The 19144-nt window shown below is 43.4% G+C and overlaps 1 protein-coding gene across 1 annotated transcript in view; it reads left to right on the top strand.

Moving 5' to 3' along the window:
• Positions 1-15413, top strand: part of LOC147111674 (ferroxidase HEPHL1-like) — a 135221-nt gene extending 119808 nt beyond the window's left edge. The window contains exons 19-20 of the mRNA XM_085998780.1: positions 13469-13519; positions 13838-15413. Of these exons, the coding sequence (XP_085854906.1) occupies positions 13469-13519; positions 13838-14031 (245 nt within the window). The 3' untranslated portion in view covers positions 14032-15413. The remainder of the gene's footprint in view (positions 1-13468; positions 13520-13837) is intronic.
• Positions 15414-19144: the final 3731 nt, after the last annotated feature.

The raw sequence follows: 19144 nt of genomic DNA, 5'->3' as shown, positions 1-19144 counted from the left end.
CCAATGAGATTTGGATGGATATTTGGCTTTGGCTTAAACCTAGGTCATAAATATGGTGGGACAGTTTGACAATATGCTGAGACTCCCAGTTCCCCACTGTTCATTAGTTTAAAGGGGAACTGATCTCTTGCACTAAAACTACTTTATTCATTGGTTGGGTTCCTCCCATCCATTGTGGGTTACAAAGACCAGGGAGGGGAAATTCGGTATCGCCCTGTTTGGGGCGCAATTATCGGCCGGGCGCAAAGTTTAGCGCCTGGTGCTAATTATCGACTCCAACTACAAACTTGGCTTCTATCACCCCTGGAGGTGATTTGAGCGCTAAATCAGGCACTACACACCTCTCTTAAGGCACTAACGCTGAGGAGCGAGGCGCTAACTCAGAGTGCTGGCGAAGCTCATGTGATATCAGTTAGCAATGGAACACAGACACACTGGCGCTGGCCAGTTCTTAAAGGGGAGGGTTGATCTTGCTCTCCAGCCACACCCTGCTCATTGCAGCCTTGAATCTCGGCCTGGAGAGACCTGTACATCAAATCTGCTGGAAAGAACAATAGAGAGGCCCAGGGAAAGAGCTCAGAGTGTAGCCCCCATAGTCTCTTCTAAATCGATGCAAGGAAGGTCAAATCAAAATGAACCTGCAAGGTGCTGCTCTGCACCCAAAACTCCTTCACACAGTGTTGAATCTCTCCAGAAGTCTCTCTCTCTCTCTCTCTCTCTCTCTCTCAGAATGTGTGGTGCAAAAATGTCGCCGACAAAAAAGGCAGGAAGCGGCCGCCTTTAAATAGTGATTCCCCCAGTCCCTTCCCAACTGCAAAACGTTCCCCTCTACCTGTCATTGCTAGCGGCAGGCAGAAAGGCAGGGGGCGCCACTCAATATCCAGTCCGAGGCGCTACCGGGGTGTTGCACGCTCGACTGATGTCACAATCTGCGGGCGCAGGAGATCGTGGCGGTAGTGTTTAGCGCCACCACAAGATGTCTGGTCAATTTTGCGAGCGACGCAAACATCACCGCGCCCAGGCGCTAGTTGCTTTGCGCCGCGGTCTAACAGGAGGTGCTAATCAACCAAATTTTTCCCCCCAGTTCTTTATACTTTACACATTCTAAGCATTCCTCAAAGCTATTTCTCACAAAGAACTGTTTTAAAAATAATTTTTCGAAGGTTGACTATTGTCTAAAACCATCTAACATCACCGCTGCTCTTTTCCCTCCTTGGTATCCTATATATTTTAATGGGTTAGATCAGAAGTAAATAATAATTCTAATAGGTCTAAGAGCGTTAAAAAAACAAGCCTAAAGGCTTTGGCCTAGAAATTAGGTTTGCCTCCGCCAGGGCTTTTGCGCCCGAAATTTTGCGCCCACGATAATTGCCGCTGCGCCCGCCAAAAAATCAGCTGCCCCACGCCCAGACGGCTGCGGGCGCTAATGGAGGGTTTCAGCGCCTCGCTATGGGCGCTGAATGCAGGTTTGCGGCGCTAATCCCCTGCTGCGGCACCCGATGCGGTGCGGCAGGCTGGGGTACTGCAGGCCTCCTCCTTCTGTTAAGGAGGAGCTGCCTGCAGCCGACCGCTGACCGGTTGATTCGCCCGACAAATGAGCTCGGCACCTCGGAGAAGTGCCGGGCTCGCGGGCCACACACATCAGTGCCGCGGGGGGGTGGTGGAGGAGTCCGGGGAGGGAGGTGCGGGCAGGCGGCCGCCGGGAAAGCGGCCGGCCGCCACTCCACCTTAATGCGCCGGCGCTACATGCTGCAACATCCCGTTGAACAATCGTTGGTTGCGGCTGCCACGGGCGAGGCGGCCGCAACTGAATTTGGGCGTCCGGCCGCGTTACCACGGCAACCGGGACGCTGCGCACACCGATGACGTCATCGGTGCCGGCGCAGCGCTACCGGCTAACGCTGATGGTAGGGCCCAACGCAATTTCGATCGCGGCTATAATTCCGGCGCAAGGCCCTCTAACGCCTCTAATTGGGCGCTAACCCCACCGAATTTAATGCGAGGAGCATTTGTAATAAGGTGGATGAATTGGCTGCGCAAATAGAGGTAAACGAATGCGATTTGGTTGGGATTACGGAAACGTGGCTCAAGAATGGCCAAGACTGGGAACTCAACATCCAGGGGTATTCGATATTCAGGAAAGATAGGCAAAAAGGAAAGGGAGGTGGGGTAGCATTACTGGTTAAAGAAGGGATTAACACAGTTGTAATGAAGGATATTAGCTCTGATGATGTGGAATCTGTATGGGTAGAATTGAGAAATACTAAGGGGAAAAAAACGTTAGTGGGAGTGGTATATTGACCTCCAAACAGTAAGGCGGAGGTTGGGGATGGCATTAAAAGGGAAATTAAAGAAGCGTGCAATAAGGGCACAGCAGTCATCATGGGTGACTTTAATCTACATATAGATTGGGCCAACCAAATTAGTAACAATACTGTGGAGGAAGAATTCCTGGAGTGTTTACGGGATGGTTTCCTGGACCAATATGTCGAGGAACCAACCAGAGATCAGGCCATCTTAGACTGGGTATTATGTAACGAGAAAGGATTAATTAGCAATCTTGTTGTACGAGGCCCCTTGGGTCGGAGCGATCATAATATGATCGAATTCTTCATTAAGATGGAGAATGAAATAGTTGACTCAGAGACTAGGGTCCTCAATTTAAATAAAGGAAACTACGATGGTCTGAGGAGCGAGTTGGGTAGGATTGATTGGGGAATGGCACTCAAAGGGTTGATGGTGGATAGGCAATGGCAAACATTCAAAGACCAAATGGATGAGCTACAGAATTTGTTCATCCCAGTTTGGCATAAAAATAAAACAAAAAAGGTGACTCAACCGTGGCTAGCAAGGGAAATTAGGGATAGCATAAGATCCAAGGAGAGGACATATAAATTGGCCAGGAAAAGCAATAATCCTGAGGATTGGGAGCAGTTTAGGATTCAACAAAGGAGGACAAAGGGATTAATTAAGAAAGGGAAAATAGAATATGAGAGTAAGCTTGCAGGCAACATAAAAACTGACTGTAAAAGCTTTTATAGGTATGCGAAGAGAAAAAGATTGGTGAAGTCAAGCGTAGGTCCCTTGCAGTCAGAATCAGGGGAATTTATAATGGGGAACAAAGAAATGGCAGACCAACTAAATACATATTTTGGTTCTGTCTTCAGAAAGGAGGACACAAATAACCTCCCAGAGATGCCGGGGAACATAGGTCTGATGAAAGGGTGGAACTGAAAGAAATCAGTATTTGTAGGGAAATGGTGTTAGGAAAATTGATGGGACTGAAGGCCGACAAATCCCCAGGGCCTGATAATCTACATCCCAGGGTACTTAAGGAAGTGGCCCTAGAAATAGTAGATGCATTGCTGGTCATCTTCCAGAACTCGATAGACTCTGGAACAGTGCCCATGGATTGGAGGGTAGCTAAAGTTACCCCACTATTCAAAAAAGGTGGTAGAGAAAAAGCAGGGAATTATAGACCGGTAAGCCTGACATCAGTAGTGGGGAAAATGCTAGAGTCCATTATAAAAGATGTAATAGCAGAGCACTTGGAAAGCAGTGACAGGATCGGACAAAGTTAACATGGATTTACAAAAGGTAAATCGTGCTTGACTAATCTACTGGAATTTTTTGAGGATGTAACTGGTAAAATAGATAAGGGAGAACCAGTGGATGTGGTGTATTTGGACTTTCAGAAGGCTTTCGATAAGGTCCCACATAAGAGATTAGCATGCAAAATTAAGGCACATGGGATTGGGGGCAAGGTATTGACTTGGATAGAGAACTGGTTGGCGGACAGAAAGCAAAGAGTTGGAATAAACGGGTCGTTTTCTGAGTGGCAGGCAGTGACTAGTGGGATACTGCAAGGATCAGTCCTAGGACCCCAGCTGTTCACAATATATATTAATGATCTGGACGAGGGAATTGGATGTAATATCTCCAAATTTGCAGACGACACAAAGCTGGGTGGGAGGGTATGCTGTGAGGAGGATGTCGTGAAACTCCAGTACGATTTGGACAGGTTGGGTGATTGGGCAGAAACATGGCAAATGCACTATAATGTGGATAAATGTAAGGTTATCCACTTTGGTGGGAAAAACAGGAAGGCAGATTATTATTTGAATGGCAATAGATTGGGAGAAGGGGAAGTGCAAAGAGACCTGGGTGTTCTTGTGCACCAGTCGCTGAAGGTAAGCATGCAGGTGCAGCAGGCGGTTAAGAAGGCAAATGGTATGTTGGCCTTCGTAGCAAGAGGGTTCGAGTACAGGAACAAGGATGTCTTGCTACAGTTGTACAGGGCCTTGGTGAGACCGCACCTTGAGTATTGTGTGCAGTTTTGGTCACCTTACCTGAGGAAGGACGTTCTTGCCATGGAAGGAGTGCAGCGAAGATTCACCAGGCTGATACCTGGGATGGCAGGAATGACGTATGAGGAGAGATTGTGTCGATTGGGCTTATACTCACTGGAGTTTAGAAGATTGAGAGGGGATCTCATCTAAACCTATAAAATTCTGTCAGGACTGGACAGACTAGATGCAGGAAGGATGTTTCTGATGGCCGGGGAGTCCAGAACCAGGGGTCATAGTCTAAGGATAAGAGGTAAGCCATTTAGGACTGAAATGAGGAGGAATTTCTTCACCCAGAGAGTGGTGAACCTGTGGAATTCTCTGCCACAGAGGGCGGTGGAGACCAGTTCATTAAATATATTCAAGAAAGAGTTGGATATATTTCTTAAGGCTAAAGGGATCAAGGGATATGGGGAGAAGGCAGGGACAGGGTACTGAATTCGGATGATTAGCCATGATCTCATTGAATGGCGGAGCAGGCTCGAAGGGCCGAATGGCCTACTCCTGCTGCTATCTTCTATGTTTCTATGTAGAAGCAGATGAATAGCCCATTGCACACACACTGCAACATGAAGGTCAGTAACTGTATCAAGCAGTGGAGCTGCCAAGCCACCATGTATTTAATAAAATCATGTGATCTTTAATAGTTAGCCTTTATCTAAAATGTGTAAGGGAAATGAAAACTTAGCATGGCTAGTCCTAATTGCTCAAATTGCTAGTGGTAAAGGTTCACACAACACTTCATTTGCCTGTGGCATTCTCTCCTATGCATTTCATTATCTAGAACTTTATCCACTGCAGGTAGAAATTCAAGGTTGGTGGACTATGCATTAGGCTAAGCAAAATCTGAGTTGTTTGTTGATTTCTTAGTGCAATGTTTTAAAATCAGCAATTACCATGGTCACGTTTGTGAGATGTGCGGTCTTGTGGTTGTCTCTGGCTGCACTCTGTAGTTATGCCACCTTAACAAAAATGTTTTGTTGCAATGGAATGGTTACTTTTTAAGAATAGGAAGCAAAAGTCAGCACCCATTTCAGTGTTAACAGTATTGAAAGGCAAAAAAATTGCTTTGAAGTGCATCGCCTTTAATATGCAAAATATAACTTAAACATCTGCTTCATACAGATTTAAAATGATTAGATCTGTTACAATAGTATGTCATAAGGGATACCTTCCCTTGTGTAAAGTCTGTAGGTATTATGGCGAATTAATACACAGACTACAAGAGTAACGTTTAACAGGACTTTACTATTCGAAGGTCAGGGCGAATCTGCCCAATAAATCCTGACACAGCACTTATATACCGGTGTGGTCACCGTCGGTATTACAGTATACAGCAGCCAAGATAAAGTAGTGCCACACCTAAAATAGTTCTCTTAAAGGTGGACGGTTACATACAATAGTTCTCTTAAAGGTAGAACAGTTACATACACTACACCTTGCTTGCTGCTTTAATACAGCAGGGCAACAAATATCTTAAGCATTCTACTTGTACAGATGGATTACAGTTGCCTCTATTCTCATGCCTGATACTCAGGTCGCAGGAAGCTGATAGAAGCATGTGCAGGAAAGTTGGCTGGAGTAAGAGATGGACAACTTAAAAAATTTATGCCACTTTTTTTCTAACTTCACACCATCCCCTTCCAAAGTGCCAAATTTAACTCAGCCTGCCCAGCAGAAACAGAGAGGTAATGGGAGTAACAACAGAAAATGCTGGAAAAACTCAGCAAGTCAGGCAACATCCGTGGAGAGAAATTTGAGTTGACGTTTCGGGTTTGACCCTTCTTCAAAACTGGAGAGAAAAGGAACTGGATCGAAGGCAGGGCTGCGATCGGACAAAAGAATAAAAGAACCAAAAGAAGTAAAAGAGATTAGAAGCTAGACGAGATGGTAATAGGCTGTGATTGGGTGTAAAGTGTACTGGCAGGGTAAAAGATAGCTGCCAGGTGTGAGAGAGAAACAAAAGGAAAGGAGGGGGGGAAGGAAAGGAGTGGAAAAATATAAGTGAAAATGAAATAGGGGCCAAGGTTATGATCTGAAATTGTTGAACTCAATATTGAGACCGGAAGGCTGCAGAGTGCCTAATCGGAAAATGAGGTGCTGTTCCTCGAGGAACAGCACCTCATCTTCCGATTAGGCACTCTGCAGCCTTCCGGTCTCAATATTGAGTTCAACAATTTCAGATCATAACCTTGGCCCCTATTTCATTTTCACTTATATTTTTCCACTCCTTTCCTTCCCCCCCTCCTTTCCTTTTGTTTCTCTCTCACACCTGGCAGCTATCTTTTACCCTGCCAGTACACTTTACACCCAATCACAGCCTATTACCATCTCGTCTAGCTTCTAATCTCTTTTACTTCTTTTGGTTCTTTTATTCTTTTGTCCGATCGCAGCCCTGCCTTCGATCCAGTTCCTTTTCTCTCCAGTTTTGAAGAAGGGTCAAACCCGAAACGTCAACTCAAATTTCTCTCCACGGATGTTGCCTGACTTGCTGAGTTTTTCCAGCATTTTCTGTTGTTATTTCGGATTTCCAACATCTGCAGTATTTTGCTATCGTACGAGGTAATGGGAGTGGTGACTTTACCATCCCATTCCTGCTCTGCTGCCATATTTACTAGGGCTTTCCACTGGGTAGCCCAGATGCTCGCCTGAACCAGGCGGGAACCTCACTACTCCATGCAAATCTATTTGATGCAATTTCAATGGACAACTGAGCAAAGCGTGCATTGTGCTTGCTCAGCCCAGTTGTATCGGGTGGTGAAGAGGAAGAGGCCCTAAAAAGGTAAGTGAAAAATTATTTTTGTGGGGCCAGGAGGAGCAGGAGTGCTCTGCTGAGTTCCACAAGAATAATGTAGGCCACTGCTTCTGCGCTTGGTTCCTCTCCCAGTCCTATATTCCTGCCCTCTGCCTGCCTGATATTGCTCCGACCTGGAGCTGGCAAGTTCCAGCGATATACCCATTCAGAGTGGCATGGTAATGAGTCCCAGCCTTCGAAATGGAATGGACCTCATCACCAGGATCAGGTGACTGGCCCACACACTCCACTGGCATGTCTCCTGAGAGTTAAATTCTACCTTTATGTGTTAATAAAACTTGCCACAGCATCCATTCTAATGAGTTTCATCCTCCAACTATCAACTTGTCAAAAGTGCCATCATTTCAATTCATACCCTAATGGGGCCCATTTCTAAGCTCCTAAGATTGTGTCAGGTTGACTGACTCCCTTCTTCATCACCAATTATCCTCCATTACCACCTTCTCTCCTTTGTATCCTCGCTATCTGCTATCAGATGAAGTAGCTACAATGAATCTGTCTTCTTACTTGAAATTTCATTACAAACCAGTTTTAGAAACCTTCCCTAAGTACTTTACAAAATCTGCCACTATCTATTGCAATTAGTTTGTATTTGATCTTGTGATTGTATTACATAGTATTTATAGCACAGAAAGAGGCTATTTGGCCTAACAGGTCCATGCCAGTGTTTATGCTCCATACAAGCCTCCTTCCACCCTTCTTCATCTAACCCCATCAACATATCCTTCTATTCCTTTCCCACTCATGTACTTATCTAGCTTCCCCTGAAATGCATCTATGCTAGTCGCCGCAACTACTTCTTGTCGTTGTGAGTTCCACATTCTAACCACTCTCTGGGTAAAGAAGTTTCTCCTGAATTCCCTATTGGATTCATTAGTGACTATCGTATATTGATGGCCCCTAGTTCTGGCCTCCCTTGCAAGTGGAAACATCTTCTCTACATCTACTCTATCAAAACCTTTCATAATCTTAAAGACCTCTATCAGATCTCGCCTCAGTCTTCTCTTTTCCAGAGAAAAGAGCCGCAGCCTGTTCAATCCTTCCAGATAGGTATAACCTCTCAGTTCTGGTATTATTCAAGTAAATCTTTTTTGCACCTTCTCCAGTGCATCTATATCCTCTTTTGTAATATGGAGAGCAAACTGTTCACAGTACTCCAAGTGTGATCTAACCAAAGTTCTATACATGTTTAACATAACCTCTCTGCTTTTCAATTCTGTTCCTCTAGAAATGAACCTCAATGCTTGGTTTGCTTTTTTTCTGGCCTTATTAACCTGTATCACTACTTTTAGTGATTTGTGCATCTGTACCCCAGATCCCTCTGATCTTCTACCTCATTTAGACACTATGGGGGTGATTTTGCCAATGGGGGCACATTGGAGGCGGGACTGCTGCTTGTCGGGTTTCAGTCCTGCCTCCATTGACTTTGTTGTGACTAAGTCCGCTGCTCAGCGGGCTTAGCAGGCCAATTAAGGGGAAGCCGGTTACACAGAAATTTTTGACAGATGAATTGTCATCGTTTGACAGCTCTGTGAAGCTGCCAAACACTGACATTCTCTGTTGTTTGATGAGTCCTTGTATTCAAGACTCATCAAACCTCTTTTGTGAGCAGAAATCAGATGCCTGTTGCATCGGAGAATGTAGCGGCCATCTGTCATCTCTGCCGGTGAGATGCGAGAGTCTCCGCATCCCCAACTGTTGAAGCCTGCAGGAAGAAACAAAGGTAAGTAAACATTTTCTATCATTTTTCACTCACCTCACATACTTACCTCTCCACACTTGCACCCATCACTTACCTTCACAGCGCACTTTTGCACCCCTCCGACCCCCGCAGACTCACTGCTCGCCTCAGTGACCCTGGCGGGGTTTCCCGATGTCGGGAAGCCCGCGCCTCTGGTGGAAAAATGGGGATAATCCTCTTAACTGCCTGTTAACTACCTGTTCAGTGGCTGTAATCCCCTTCCCGCCTCCAGGAGACGGGACCCGACGCGGGTCGGCTACCCGCCTCCTGGGAAGAAGGCACGGAGGCGGGTTGAGGGTGGGATGGGCACCCGCCCCCAGATTCTGCCATTTTCCCAGCAGTCCCGCCTCCAAACCCGCCTCCCCAGGGCTGGCAAAATCCAGTCCTTATTTTCCCAGGAGTACATGGCCTCCTTATTCTTCCCACCAAAATGTACCACCTTACATTTATCTATATTGAAGTTCATTTGCTAATTACACACCCATTCTGCAAGTTTATTAATGTCTTCCTGTATTTTTTTGCAGTCCTCTTCTGTATTACCTACACCTCTGCAAATTTTTTAATTGTACTTCCGATTCTCGAGTCCAAATTGTTTATGTAAATGATGAACAACAGTGGTCCCAGCACTGATCCTTGTGGAACACCACTTCCCACCTTTTACCAGTCTGAGTAACTACCTTTAACCCCTACTCTATGTTTTTTGTTTTGTAGCCAGCTTACTATCCATTCTGCTACTTGTTCCCTGACTCTCCCTGTTCTAACCTTAGTCATGAGCCTACTATGCTTCACCTTATCAAAGGCCTTTTGAAAATCCAAATATATTACTTCTGCTGCATTACCGTTATCTACCCTTTCTGTTACTTCTTCAAAGAATTCAATTAGGTTAGTTAAGCATGACCTTTGCTTTTAAAATATGTGCTGACTACTCTTTATTATATTTTAAATTTCTAGATATTTTGCTATTACATCCTTGAGTAAGGATTCCATTATCGTTCCTATCACCGATGTTAAGCTAATTGGTCTATATTTCCCAGGATTGTTCTGTCTCCCTTTTTAAATATAGGAATCCCTATCCTGATTTTTCTTTTGTTATTGATGTGTAGTTTCTCTTTGCCTTCTTAATTGTTTTTTGACTTCTTTCCTGATCTTTCCTTATTCCCTTTTGTCATCCTCTCCTTTTATGTCTATGTACTTAGTGTATTCCTTTTTCTTTGGTTTCAATTTTGCCCTTATTTCTTTATTCATCTATGGTGTGTCATTACTGGCTAATTTGCTCTTGCTTTTTAGTGGGATATATTTCCCCTGGACTCTATTGATCACAGTTTTAAATGTTTCCCACTGCTGTTCTATTTCTTTGTCAGTAATTTTTTTCCAGTTTATTTTCCCCCTATCCATTCTCATCCCAGCTTTTTCCAATTTATTACTTTGATCTTTGTCTTATTTATGTCCTTCTCAATCTTTATCTTAAACCTTATTATGTTGTGATCCCTATTGCCTAGGTGTTCCCCAACACTTACTTCTCTTATCTGTTCTGGTCCATTTCCCACCACTAGATCCAGCAGTGCTCCCTCTCTTGTTGGGCTTGTTACATACTGGGTAAGAGAGGAGTCCTGCACACATTGTAAAAACTCAATTCAATTCAATTCAATTCAAATCGCTTTATTGGCATGATAAGGTACATCTTATGTTGCCAAAGCATCAAAATACATTTATGGTTGAACACATAAACGCAGTTCTACTCATACAGTGTATAAACAGGTATATCCCTGAGTGTATAAATATACATTCGCATTATTTATATATACTTTTTTCTTAGTTTACTGGTTGTCCCTCTGTTCATGGCAAGCTGTAACATAGTGTGCCGCCAGTGCTACACAGCTTCTCTCCTCCCCCAGTAGGTATGGGAGTTTTTGGTTGTCATTCAGATTTCTGAATTCAGGGCATATTTGTGAGAATTTTTGGTAGAAATTCTCCCTGATGCCCTGATATTTTCCACAGGCTGTGAGGAAGTGCATCTCTGTCTCCACTACTCCCTGACTGCAGTGAGAGCATATCCTGTCCTCTCTTGGCAGCCTGGTCTGCCTGTGTCTGCCTTTTTCGATCGCTAGGCTATGTTCGCTAAGTCTGTACCTTGTCAAGGTTTTTCTCAGTTTGTTATCCTTTACCATGGTCAGGTAATCAGCTATGTTGTATTGTCTGTTTAGGGCCAAGTAGCAATTGAGTTTGCTTTGGGTTTTTGTTGTTTCTGCCCAATATGTCAGATATTTTTCCTTTTGCTTAGCGACGATTGTGTTGGGTCGAATTCTTTGTGTTACGCTGTCACTGTCCTGGGGCTGGTTATTGTTAGTAGTGTTAGTAGTTACTTCACTGAGTCCCAGGACTATTTGACTGAGGGTATTCTTCTTTATGGTCAGCTCTTGGCATTTCAGGGCGTCGTAGTGATAGCATTGGGGGTTGCTCATTTGTAGGTGATTCCAAAATTTGGTGGCTCTTTTTTGGATAGTGATTATTAATGGATATTGGCCTAGTTCCGCCCTGCATGCATTGTTTACTGTTTTCCTTTGAGTCCGGAGGATACTTTTACAGAATTCTGCATGTAGGATCTCAATTGGGTGTTTGTCCCATTTTGCAAATTCTTGTTGTGTTAGCGGTCCCCATACCTCACTGCCATAGAGTGCAATTGGTTCAATTGCTGATTTGAAAATTTTTAGCCAAATGCTAATTGGGATTTCTATTTGGATTGATTTTTTAATGGCATAGAAAGCCCTTCTTGCTTTCTCTTTCAGTTCATTCACAGCCAGTTTGAAGTTTCCCGTAGAACTGATTTTTAAGCCCAAGTATGTGTAGTTAGTGGTTTGTTCAATTTTGGTTGTTCCTAGTGTGAAATTTATTTTGGGTCCCTGATGTTTGGATCTTTGCTGGAACACAAGGACTTTGGTTTTTTGGGGATTTATTGTCAGGGCCCAAGTCTGGCAGTATGACTCCAGCAGGTCCAGGTTCTGCTGTAGACCCTCCTTAGTTGGTGACAGCAGAACCAGGTCGTCTGCATAGAGGAGGAATTTAACCTTGGATTCATATAGGGTGAGGCCGGGTGCTGTAGATTGTTCAAGTAGTTTTGCCAATTCATTTATGTAAATATTAAAGAGTGTCGGTGAGATTGGCGAGCCCTGCGTCACCCCCCGCCCCTGTGGGAAGTATTTTGTTTGTTTGTCTCCAATTTTAACTGCACATTTGTTGTTTGTATACATTGATTTAATTACATCATATGTTTTTCCCCCTACCCCGCTTTCGATAAGTTTCAGGAATAAACCGTCATGCCAGATGGAGTCGAAAGCCTTCTGGAAATCTACAAAGCATGCGTAGATTTTGCTTTTGTTATGGTGAACGTGTTTGTCAATTAGGGTCTGTAGGGTGAAGATATGATCTGATGTTCTATAGTTTGGCAGGAATCCAATTTGGCTTTTACTCAAGACATTGTGCTCCTCAAGGAAGTTTATAAGTCTTTTGTTTATGATGCTACAGAATACCTTCCCCAGGTTACTGTTTACACAGATGCCTCGATAGTTATTTGGGTCGACTTTGTCCCCACTTTTGTATATGGGCGTTATGAGTCCTTTGTTCCAGATATCAGGGAAGTAACCGACACTCAGAACCAAGTTGAAGAGTTTTAGGATAGCCAGTTTCATTTTGTCGTCTGTGTGTTTAATCATCTCGTTTAGTATGCCGTCTGTCCCGCAAGCTTTTCCTGGTCGCAGGTCCTTAAGTTTTTCCAAAAGTTCTTTTTCTGTTATTATGGAGTCTAGCGGGTTTTGGTTATCTTTTATGGCCATTTCTAGCTTTTCCAGTTTTTTGCATATTTGGTGTTGCTCTGGCCTTAGTGTGTTTTTCTGGTATAATTTTTCAAAGTGGTTTACCCATGTGTCCCCATTTTGAATGGCCAATTCGTCGTGTTGTTTTTTGTGTAGTGTATTCAAGTTGTCCCAGAAACAATTGGAATCAATGGATTCCTCCATGGAGCTGAGTGTATTCTTAATATATTGCTCTTTTTTGGTTCTGAGTGTGTTTCTGTATTGTGTTAGTGTCTGACAATAAGTAAGGCGTAATTCCTCGTTTTCTGGATGTCTGTGTTTTTGGTTTGATATTTTTCTAAGTTTTTTCCTCATGTTATGGCAATCTGGGTCAAACCATTTTTCATAGTTTTTTGTTTTGGGTTTGTTCTTGCGAGCTTTCAAGTTTGCACTTGTTGCCAAATTATCAAAAATATTGTTTAGGTTATTTACTGCCCGGTTTACGCCTTCTTTATTGTGAGTGTATATGTTATCCAGAAAGGTGTCCAAGAGAGCTTGAGTTCCCTGTACCCCTTTCATGACCTCTTCTTGCCAGTTTATTTGAGGGTAGTTAAAAATCTCCCTTGATTATTATTCTATGACTTTTACTCATTTGTGGTATCAATTGTAATGTTTTTATGTAAGGTTTTATTGTGCCAATGAATGTAATGTTTTTCTTATGCACTTTTACATCTGCTTTTGACAGTGGTATAACAATGTATTTATTAATTCCTTACAGACCATGCAAGAACTACTGTGGAAAATCAATTTACAGTTGCTACAACAAATGGTGTGTGTATGTAATGGAATTGTGAGAAATCTATATAAATGTGTACATTTAATGTAATCTACAAAACATTGAGTAAAATCAAGAAGATGATGGAGTATTGTATAAATGTTGTAGATTAGTTTAATATTATGAGCATTTGGGAACAATTTTGCAAAGAAGACTTGATTAGCTAGATTTTCTGCCATTTGTCAATGAATGGGTGGAACATTTAAATTGGAAATATCTCAACAAATTGAATGATCTGTACTTGCACTGTTTCTGTGGTTAAAATGTTATAAGACAAACGCAAACAGTAACAATTTCTCTTTATTTTCACAGGTGACGCTGAATTAAAGATCGACTTCTTTGGGAACAAGCTTGATAAAAAAGAAATCAAACTAATGCTGGCATTGCTCCTCATTATAGGGGTATTTTTATTGCTGATGGTTTTGGTATTTCTTGGTGTTATTATTTACCTACGTGGAAGGAAGTCCTATAGTCAAGCAACCTCAATCCCCATGAATAGCATTTAATTTGTTGCAGTGTTTGCTGCTGTTTATTGATTATATTGAAGAAATTATTTTTAAATTCTGTTCACACAAATTAATGCACATTTTTGGAACTTGACTAAGCCTTCTGATTTTAGGTTTTAGGGTTTAATCTGACTAAATCCAATAATTGCAACCAAAATTGGGATAAAATCCTAAAATACAAACATCATCTTCAAGCTAAATGAAATTCTAGGATAAAAATCTATAAATGAACATCATTTGACAGACTTCTCCTCTTGTCAAAATAGACTCCCGTTCACCCTCTCCTCTTGTCAAAATAGTCTCCCGTTAGCAGAGTCGATTTTAACCTCCACCCACCCCACCTCCCCCACCCTGCCCCGCCAGACAGGAATGGTGCCCCGACTAGTTAAAATTGGATGAGTCGTTGAGGTACTCCTCCGTGCCCCTGAAAGAATCCTTGGGTCTCCCCTGCTGTGATCTTTCCTCTCCCTCCCCTGACCGGCATCTGGTCTGCAACCCACCCCAGCTCTATACCTCTTCCTTTGGGCCGCTGTCCCAGTTTACGCTCTCACCCGCTGGCCTTGACACATTCCTGGCTGCTTAGGGTGAGAGACAGATGTGCAATATTAAAAAATGAGGCCCAGAGGTTAAAATTGTCCGGGCCACATGCCATTCCCGTCTGGGTTTGGGCCCCCTATTCACCAATACCACCCCAAGAAAAAATCGACCCTGTTGATTGAGTTCAATGATCTTTGTTGTACTGAATGCAGTGCTTTTCCTTGTGCTCCTATGATTTCCCAAATAATTTCAGATTTCTCTTATTATGAATATTTTGATCTCAATTTTAACTTGGGATGCATTCAGGGAGGATGGGGTGTGGGGCGAGTGGGAGCCCTCTATGGACACCTCAACGTGAGGCCTGGACCATTTTAACTCCTGGGCCTCAACTGAATAGTTCACATCTGTCTGCCGCCCAAAACTGGCAAGGGCCGGAGCAGGAGCAGGAATAATGTCGGAAACCAAGGGAATGGACCCCGACAAGGTAAATCAGGCAGGGGTGGGGTGGTGCATGCTGATCATAGCTGGAGGTGTCAGGGGAGAAGCCCCTCCTCAGGTCTGTCTTTTACCTGAAAAAGCACAGCTGCTAATTTCACTAGTTTAAAAAAAACTGAATTCAAAAGAATATTAAATCTGAAAATCAGAAGAGCCTAATATAAGATTTTCTTGTAGTTTTGCACAAGATTTTTGAATAAATTGCTGCTTTTAAATATATATATCGGTTGTGTGAAAAGGTAACACTTTTGAAAATGGGTACCTATTAATTAGTGATCTAATCAGATCGGATTTCTTGTTTGTGTATTGTTAAAAAGGGCTTTTATAACAAATAAAATTACACCACTTTACAGCATTTTCATATTTTTTTAACGTGCTTTGGACAAGAAAAGTTTGTCGCCATATGAAGGCACCATATGGCTTATCTTCGCTCTTTTAAGTAAAAGGGATGTAGACTTCAGTGTATCTGGCACACAGCTGGTTTAATTATCCATCACCAATTCTGGCTGGACCATATCAAGCACTATTGGGTTCACACTCCTCTGGCAACACCCTCCACTACTCCTTTATCATCCTGGAAAGCAAAGATAACCCTCTGCTCCTTTCTCCACTACCGACCATCTCCTTAAACCCGTCTCCTCTGCCCCTCTTTGTCATTAAGATTGAGGCCATCCATTCAGCTGCTTCTGCTGCCGCCCCCCTTCCACTTGCCCACCAAGGTAAACTTGCTTCCAGCTCTCCGCAGCCCTAATCCTGAACTCGTGTCTTTCTTTGAGCCCCAATTTTATCTGGGGCAGGAATCAGGGATGTGGGATCCGAAGTAGGCAGTGATACATCCAGCTCCTTGGAGTGTGAACCCCGGGCCTCGTTCGCATGCTCCAATACTGACTCCCACCCCCTCGCTGATGGGATTAACGTCACTGCTGGCGAGCGGGAGTCGAAATTTGTTGGAAGGGGGTTAGGCCATTGCTGGGGACCTACGGAAATGGTCCCTGGTAAGGTAGGTCAGGAATGGGGGAGGGATTGAGAAAGTTCATGATGGGGGGGGGGGGGGGCGGGTGGTGGAGAAGCCCAGAACAGAGGAGGCCCTGTGTTCTTTAAAAATCACTAACATCTCTGTATTCTGCAATTAGCCTTGCAGTTGTGAGCAGGTGAACCCAGGGTGCTGTTTGTGACTGTTGTGAACTGCAGGTAAGTGTTTGCTTGTAAGGAAAAGGAGAGCTGCTGTGAGTGGAGAAGAAGCCTCCAGAGTGTAGGGGGAGAAGAGTGAAGCATGCATGGGAGGTGGGGTGGCAACAAATGGTGATGTAAATCATCTAAATGGATACTGGAAGATCTGCTACTCACCTTTGCTGTTGTGGTCCTGTACTGAACCTTTAAAATGTATAAACAGTATGAGTAAGAGTAAACTATTGGGATTGGGTGAATTTAATGTTATAAGAACATAAGAAATAGGAGCAGGAGTAGGCCACTCGACCCCTTGAGCCTGCCCCGCCATTCAATAAGATCATGGCTGATCTGATCTTGGACTCAATGCTACTTTCCCGCCCTCTCCCCATAACCCTTGACCCCCCTGTACTGAACAAATTAATTTCTCTAGGCTAAGGAACTTGAGGCTGAGATGACAAAGACAAGGTGCTAGTGGGAGGGAAATGGTGCAAAGCTGCAGCCAATCTCAGAATTTCTAACTATTTGTAATCCATAATTAATACAATTATAAATAGGTGCATACAAGTTACCAGATTAGAGTCTGATTGTAAGCTGTACCTGAAGGAACTGCACCTGTATTAGAGCTGGTGAACTTTGTTTTTTAAGAGTTGGACAAGTTTTCATGTCATTCAACAAAAGTGAAGGAGGATTCCCAAACCAATGGAAATGAATTCTGTCCTTGGCAACACAAGAATGAATGTGTTGTTGAGCTGCCTTCAGGATGGAGGGTGAAATATGTGTACGGTACAACAAATTTGGGCTTGAAGGACTCACTTATTAGTAATTGTAGAATAGATTAATGTGATACCAAATTTTACATAATTGCCAAATTATCTTTCAAAATTAGAATAAACAAATCTGTTACTTAAAAAAATCTGAAAATGCTCCATATTTCAAAATCAAAGAACCATAAAATAGTACAGCACAGAAGGAGGCCATTCAGCCCATCGAGTCTGCGCCGGCTCTTTCGAAGAGCAATCCAGTTAGTCCCACTCCCCCACTCCTTCCCCATATCCCTGCAAGTTTTTGTCCTTCAAGTATTTATCCAATTCCCTTTTGAAGGCTACTATTGAATCTGTTTCCACCACCCTATCAGGCAGTGCCTTCCAAATCCTAACCACGCATTGCGTAACAAAGTTTTCCCTCATGTCGCCTCTGGTTCTTTTGCCAATCAACTTAAATCTGTGCCCTCTTGTTATCGACCCTTCAGCCATTGGAAACAGTTTCTCTTTACTCTATTTAAACCCTTCATGATTTTAAACACCTCTATCAAATACTCAAAGGAGAACAACCCCAGCTTCTCCAGTTTATCCACGTAACTTTAATCCCTCATGCCTGGAACCATTCTAGTAAATCTCTTCTGTACCCTCTCCAAAGCTTTCATGTCCTACCTAAAGTGTGGTGCCGAGAATTGGGTACAGTACTCCAGCTGGGGCTGAACTAGTGTTTTATATAGGTTTAGCATAACTTCCTGGCTTTTGTACTCTATGTCTGTATTTATAAAGCCCAGGATCCCATATGCTGTATTAACTGCTTTGTTAACCTGTTCTGCCACCTTCAAAGATTTATGCACAAACACTCCCAGGTCTCTCCCTTCTTGTACCCTCTTTAACATTGTATTGGGGTAAAAATTCAGTTGTTTGCGCCTCCTGTTAGCGCCTTAAGAGGGCGCTAATGGGGTGCAAAGCAACTAGCGCTCGGGCGCGGTGATGTTTGCGCCGCTCGCGAAATTAACGAGACATTTTGCGGCAGCGCTGAACACTACCACCAGTCGAGTGCCCAGCGCCCCGGACCGGATATTGAGTGGCGCCCCCTGCCTTACCGCCTGCCGCTAGCAACGACAGGTTAAGGGGAGCGCAGTCAGAAAGGGACTGGGGGAGCGCTATTTAAAGGCGACCGCTTCCTGCCTTTTTTTGTTGGTGCCATTTTTGCACCACGCATTCTTGAGAGAGAGAGAAACTTCTGGAGAGATTCAACGCTGTGTGAAGGAGTTTTGGGTACTGAGCAGCACTTTGCAGGTTCATTTTGATTTGCCCTTCCTTGCTTCGCCAGCGCTCTGAGGTAGCGCCTCGCTCCTCGGCCTTTGCGCCTTAAGACAGGTGTGAAGCACCTGATTTAGCGCTCCAATCACCTCCAGGGGCGATAAAAGCCAAGTTTGCTGTCGGAGGCTATAATTAGCGGCAGGCACTAAACTTTGCGCACGGCCGATAATGGCACCCCAAACGGGGCGATACTGAATTTTCCCCCCATTGTCTCTCCTCATTCTACCTACCAAAATGTAACATCTCACACTTTTCTGCATTGAATTTTATCTGCCATGTGTCTGCCAATTCCACCAGCCTGTCTATGTCTTTTTGAAGTCTATTACTATCTTCCTCACTGTTTATTACACTTCCAAAGTTTTGTGTCATCTGCAACTTTCAAAATTGTGCCCTGTATTCCCAAGTCCAAGTCATTAATGTATAGCAACAGCAGCAGTGGTCCTAGTACTGAAACCAGAGGAATACCACTGTATACCTCCCTCCAGTCCGAAAAACATTCACCACAACTCTGTTTTCCATTCCTTAATCAATTTTCTATCCATGCTGCTACTGCCCCTTTTATCCCATGGGCTTGAATTTTGCTAACAGGCCTAATATGTGGTACTTTATAAAATGCCTTCTGTAAATAATGTTGCATAAAATTATAAATATATCTTTTTTGACATAATTCTTACCATAAATATGTGTATTACAATACCATGTGTATCTTTCTAGAATAGATTAAAAGTAGCACAAATCCTCTACTTTTTAACCTACTTCCTGTGTCACAATTTTGTTTTTTGCTTCATCATTGCTTACGTTTGGTAGATTGTGTTCTTGAGAGCCAATTT

This window comes from Somniosus microcephalus, chromosome 10 (assembly GCF_052327205.1).
Source record: "Somniosus microcephalus isolate GS21.2 chromosome 10, FLI_Smic_1.0, whole genome shotgun sequence".
Taxonomy (NCBI): domain Eukaryota; kingdom Metazoa; phylum Chordata; class Chondrichthyes; order Squaliformes; family Somniosidae; genus Somniosus; species Somniosus microcephalus.
This window is presented reverse-complemented; position numbering and strand designations above follow the sequence as displayed.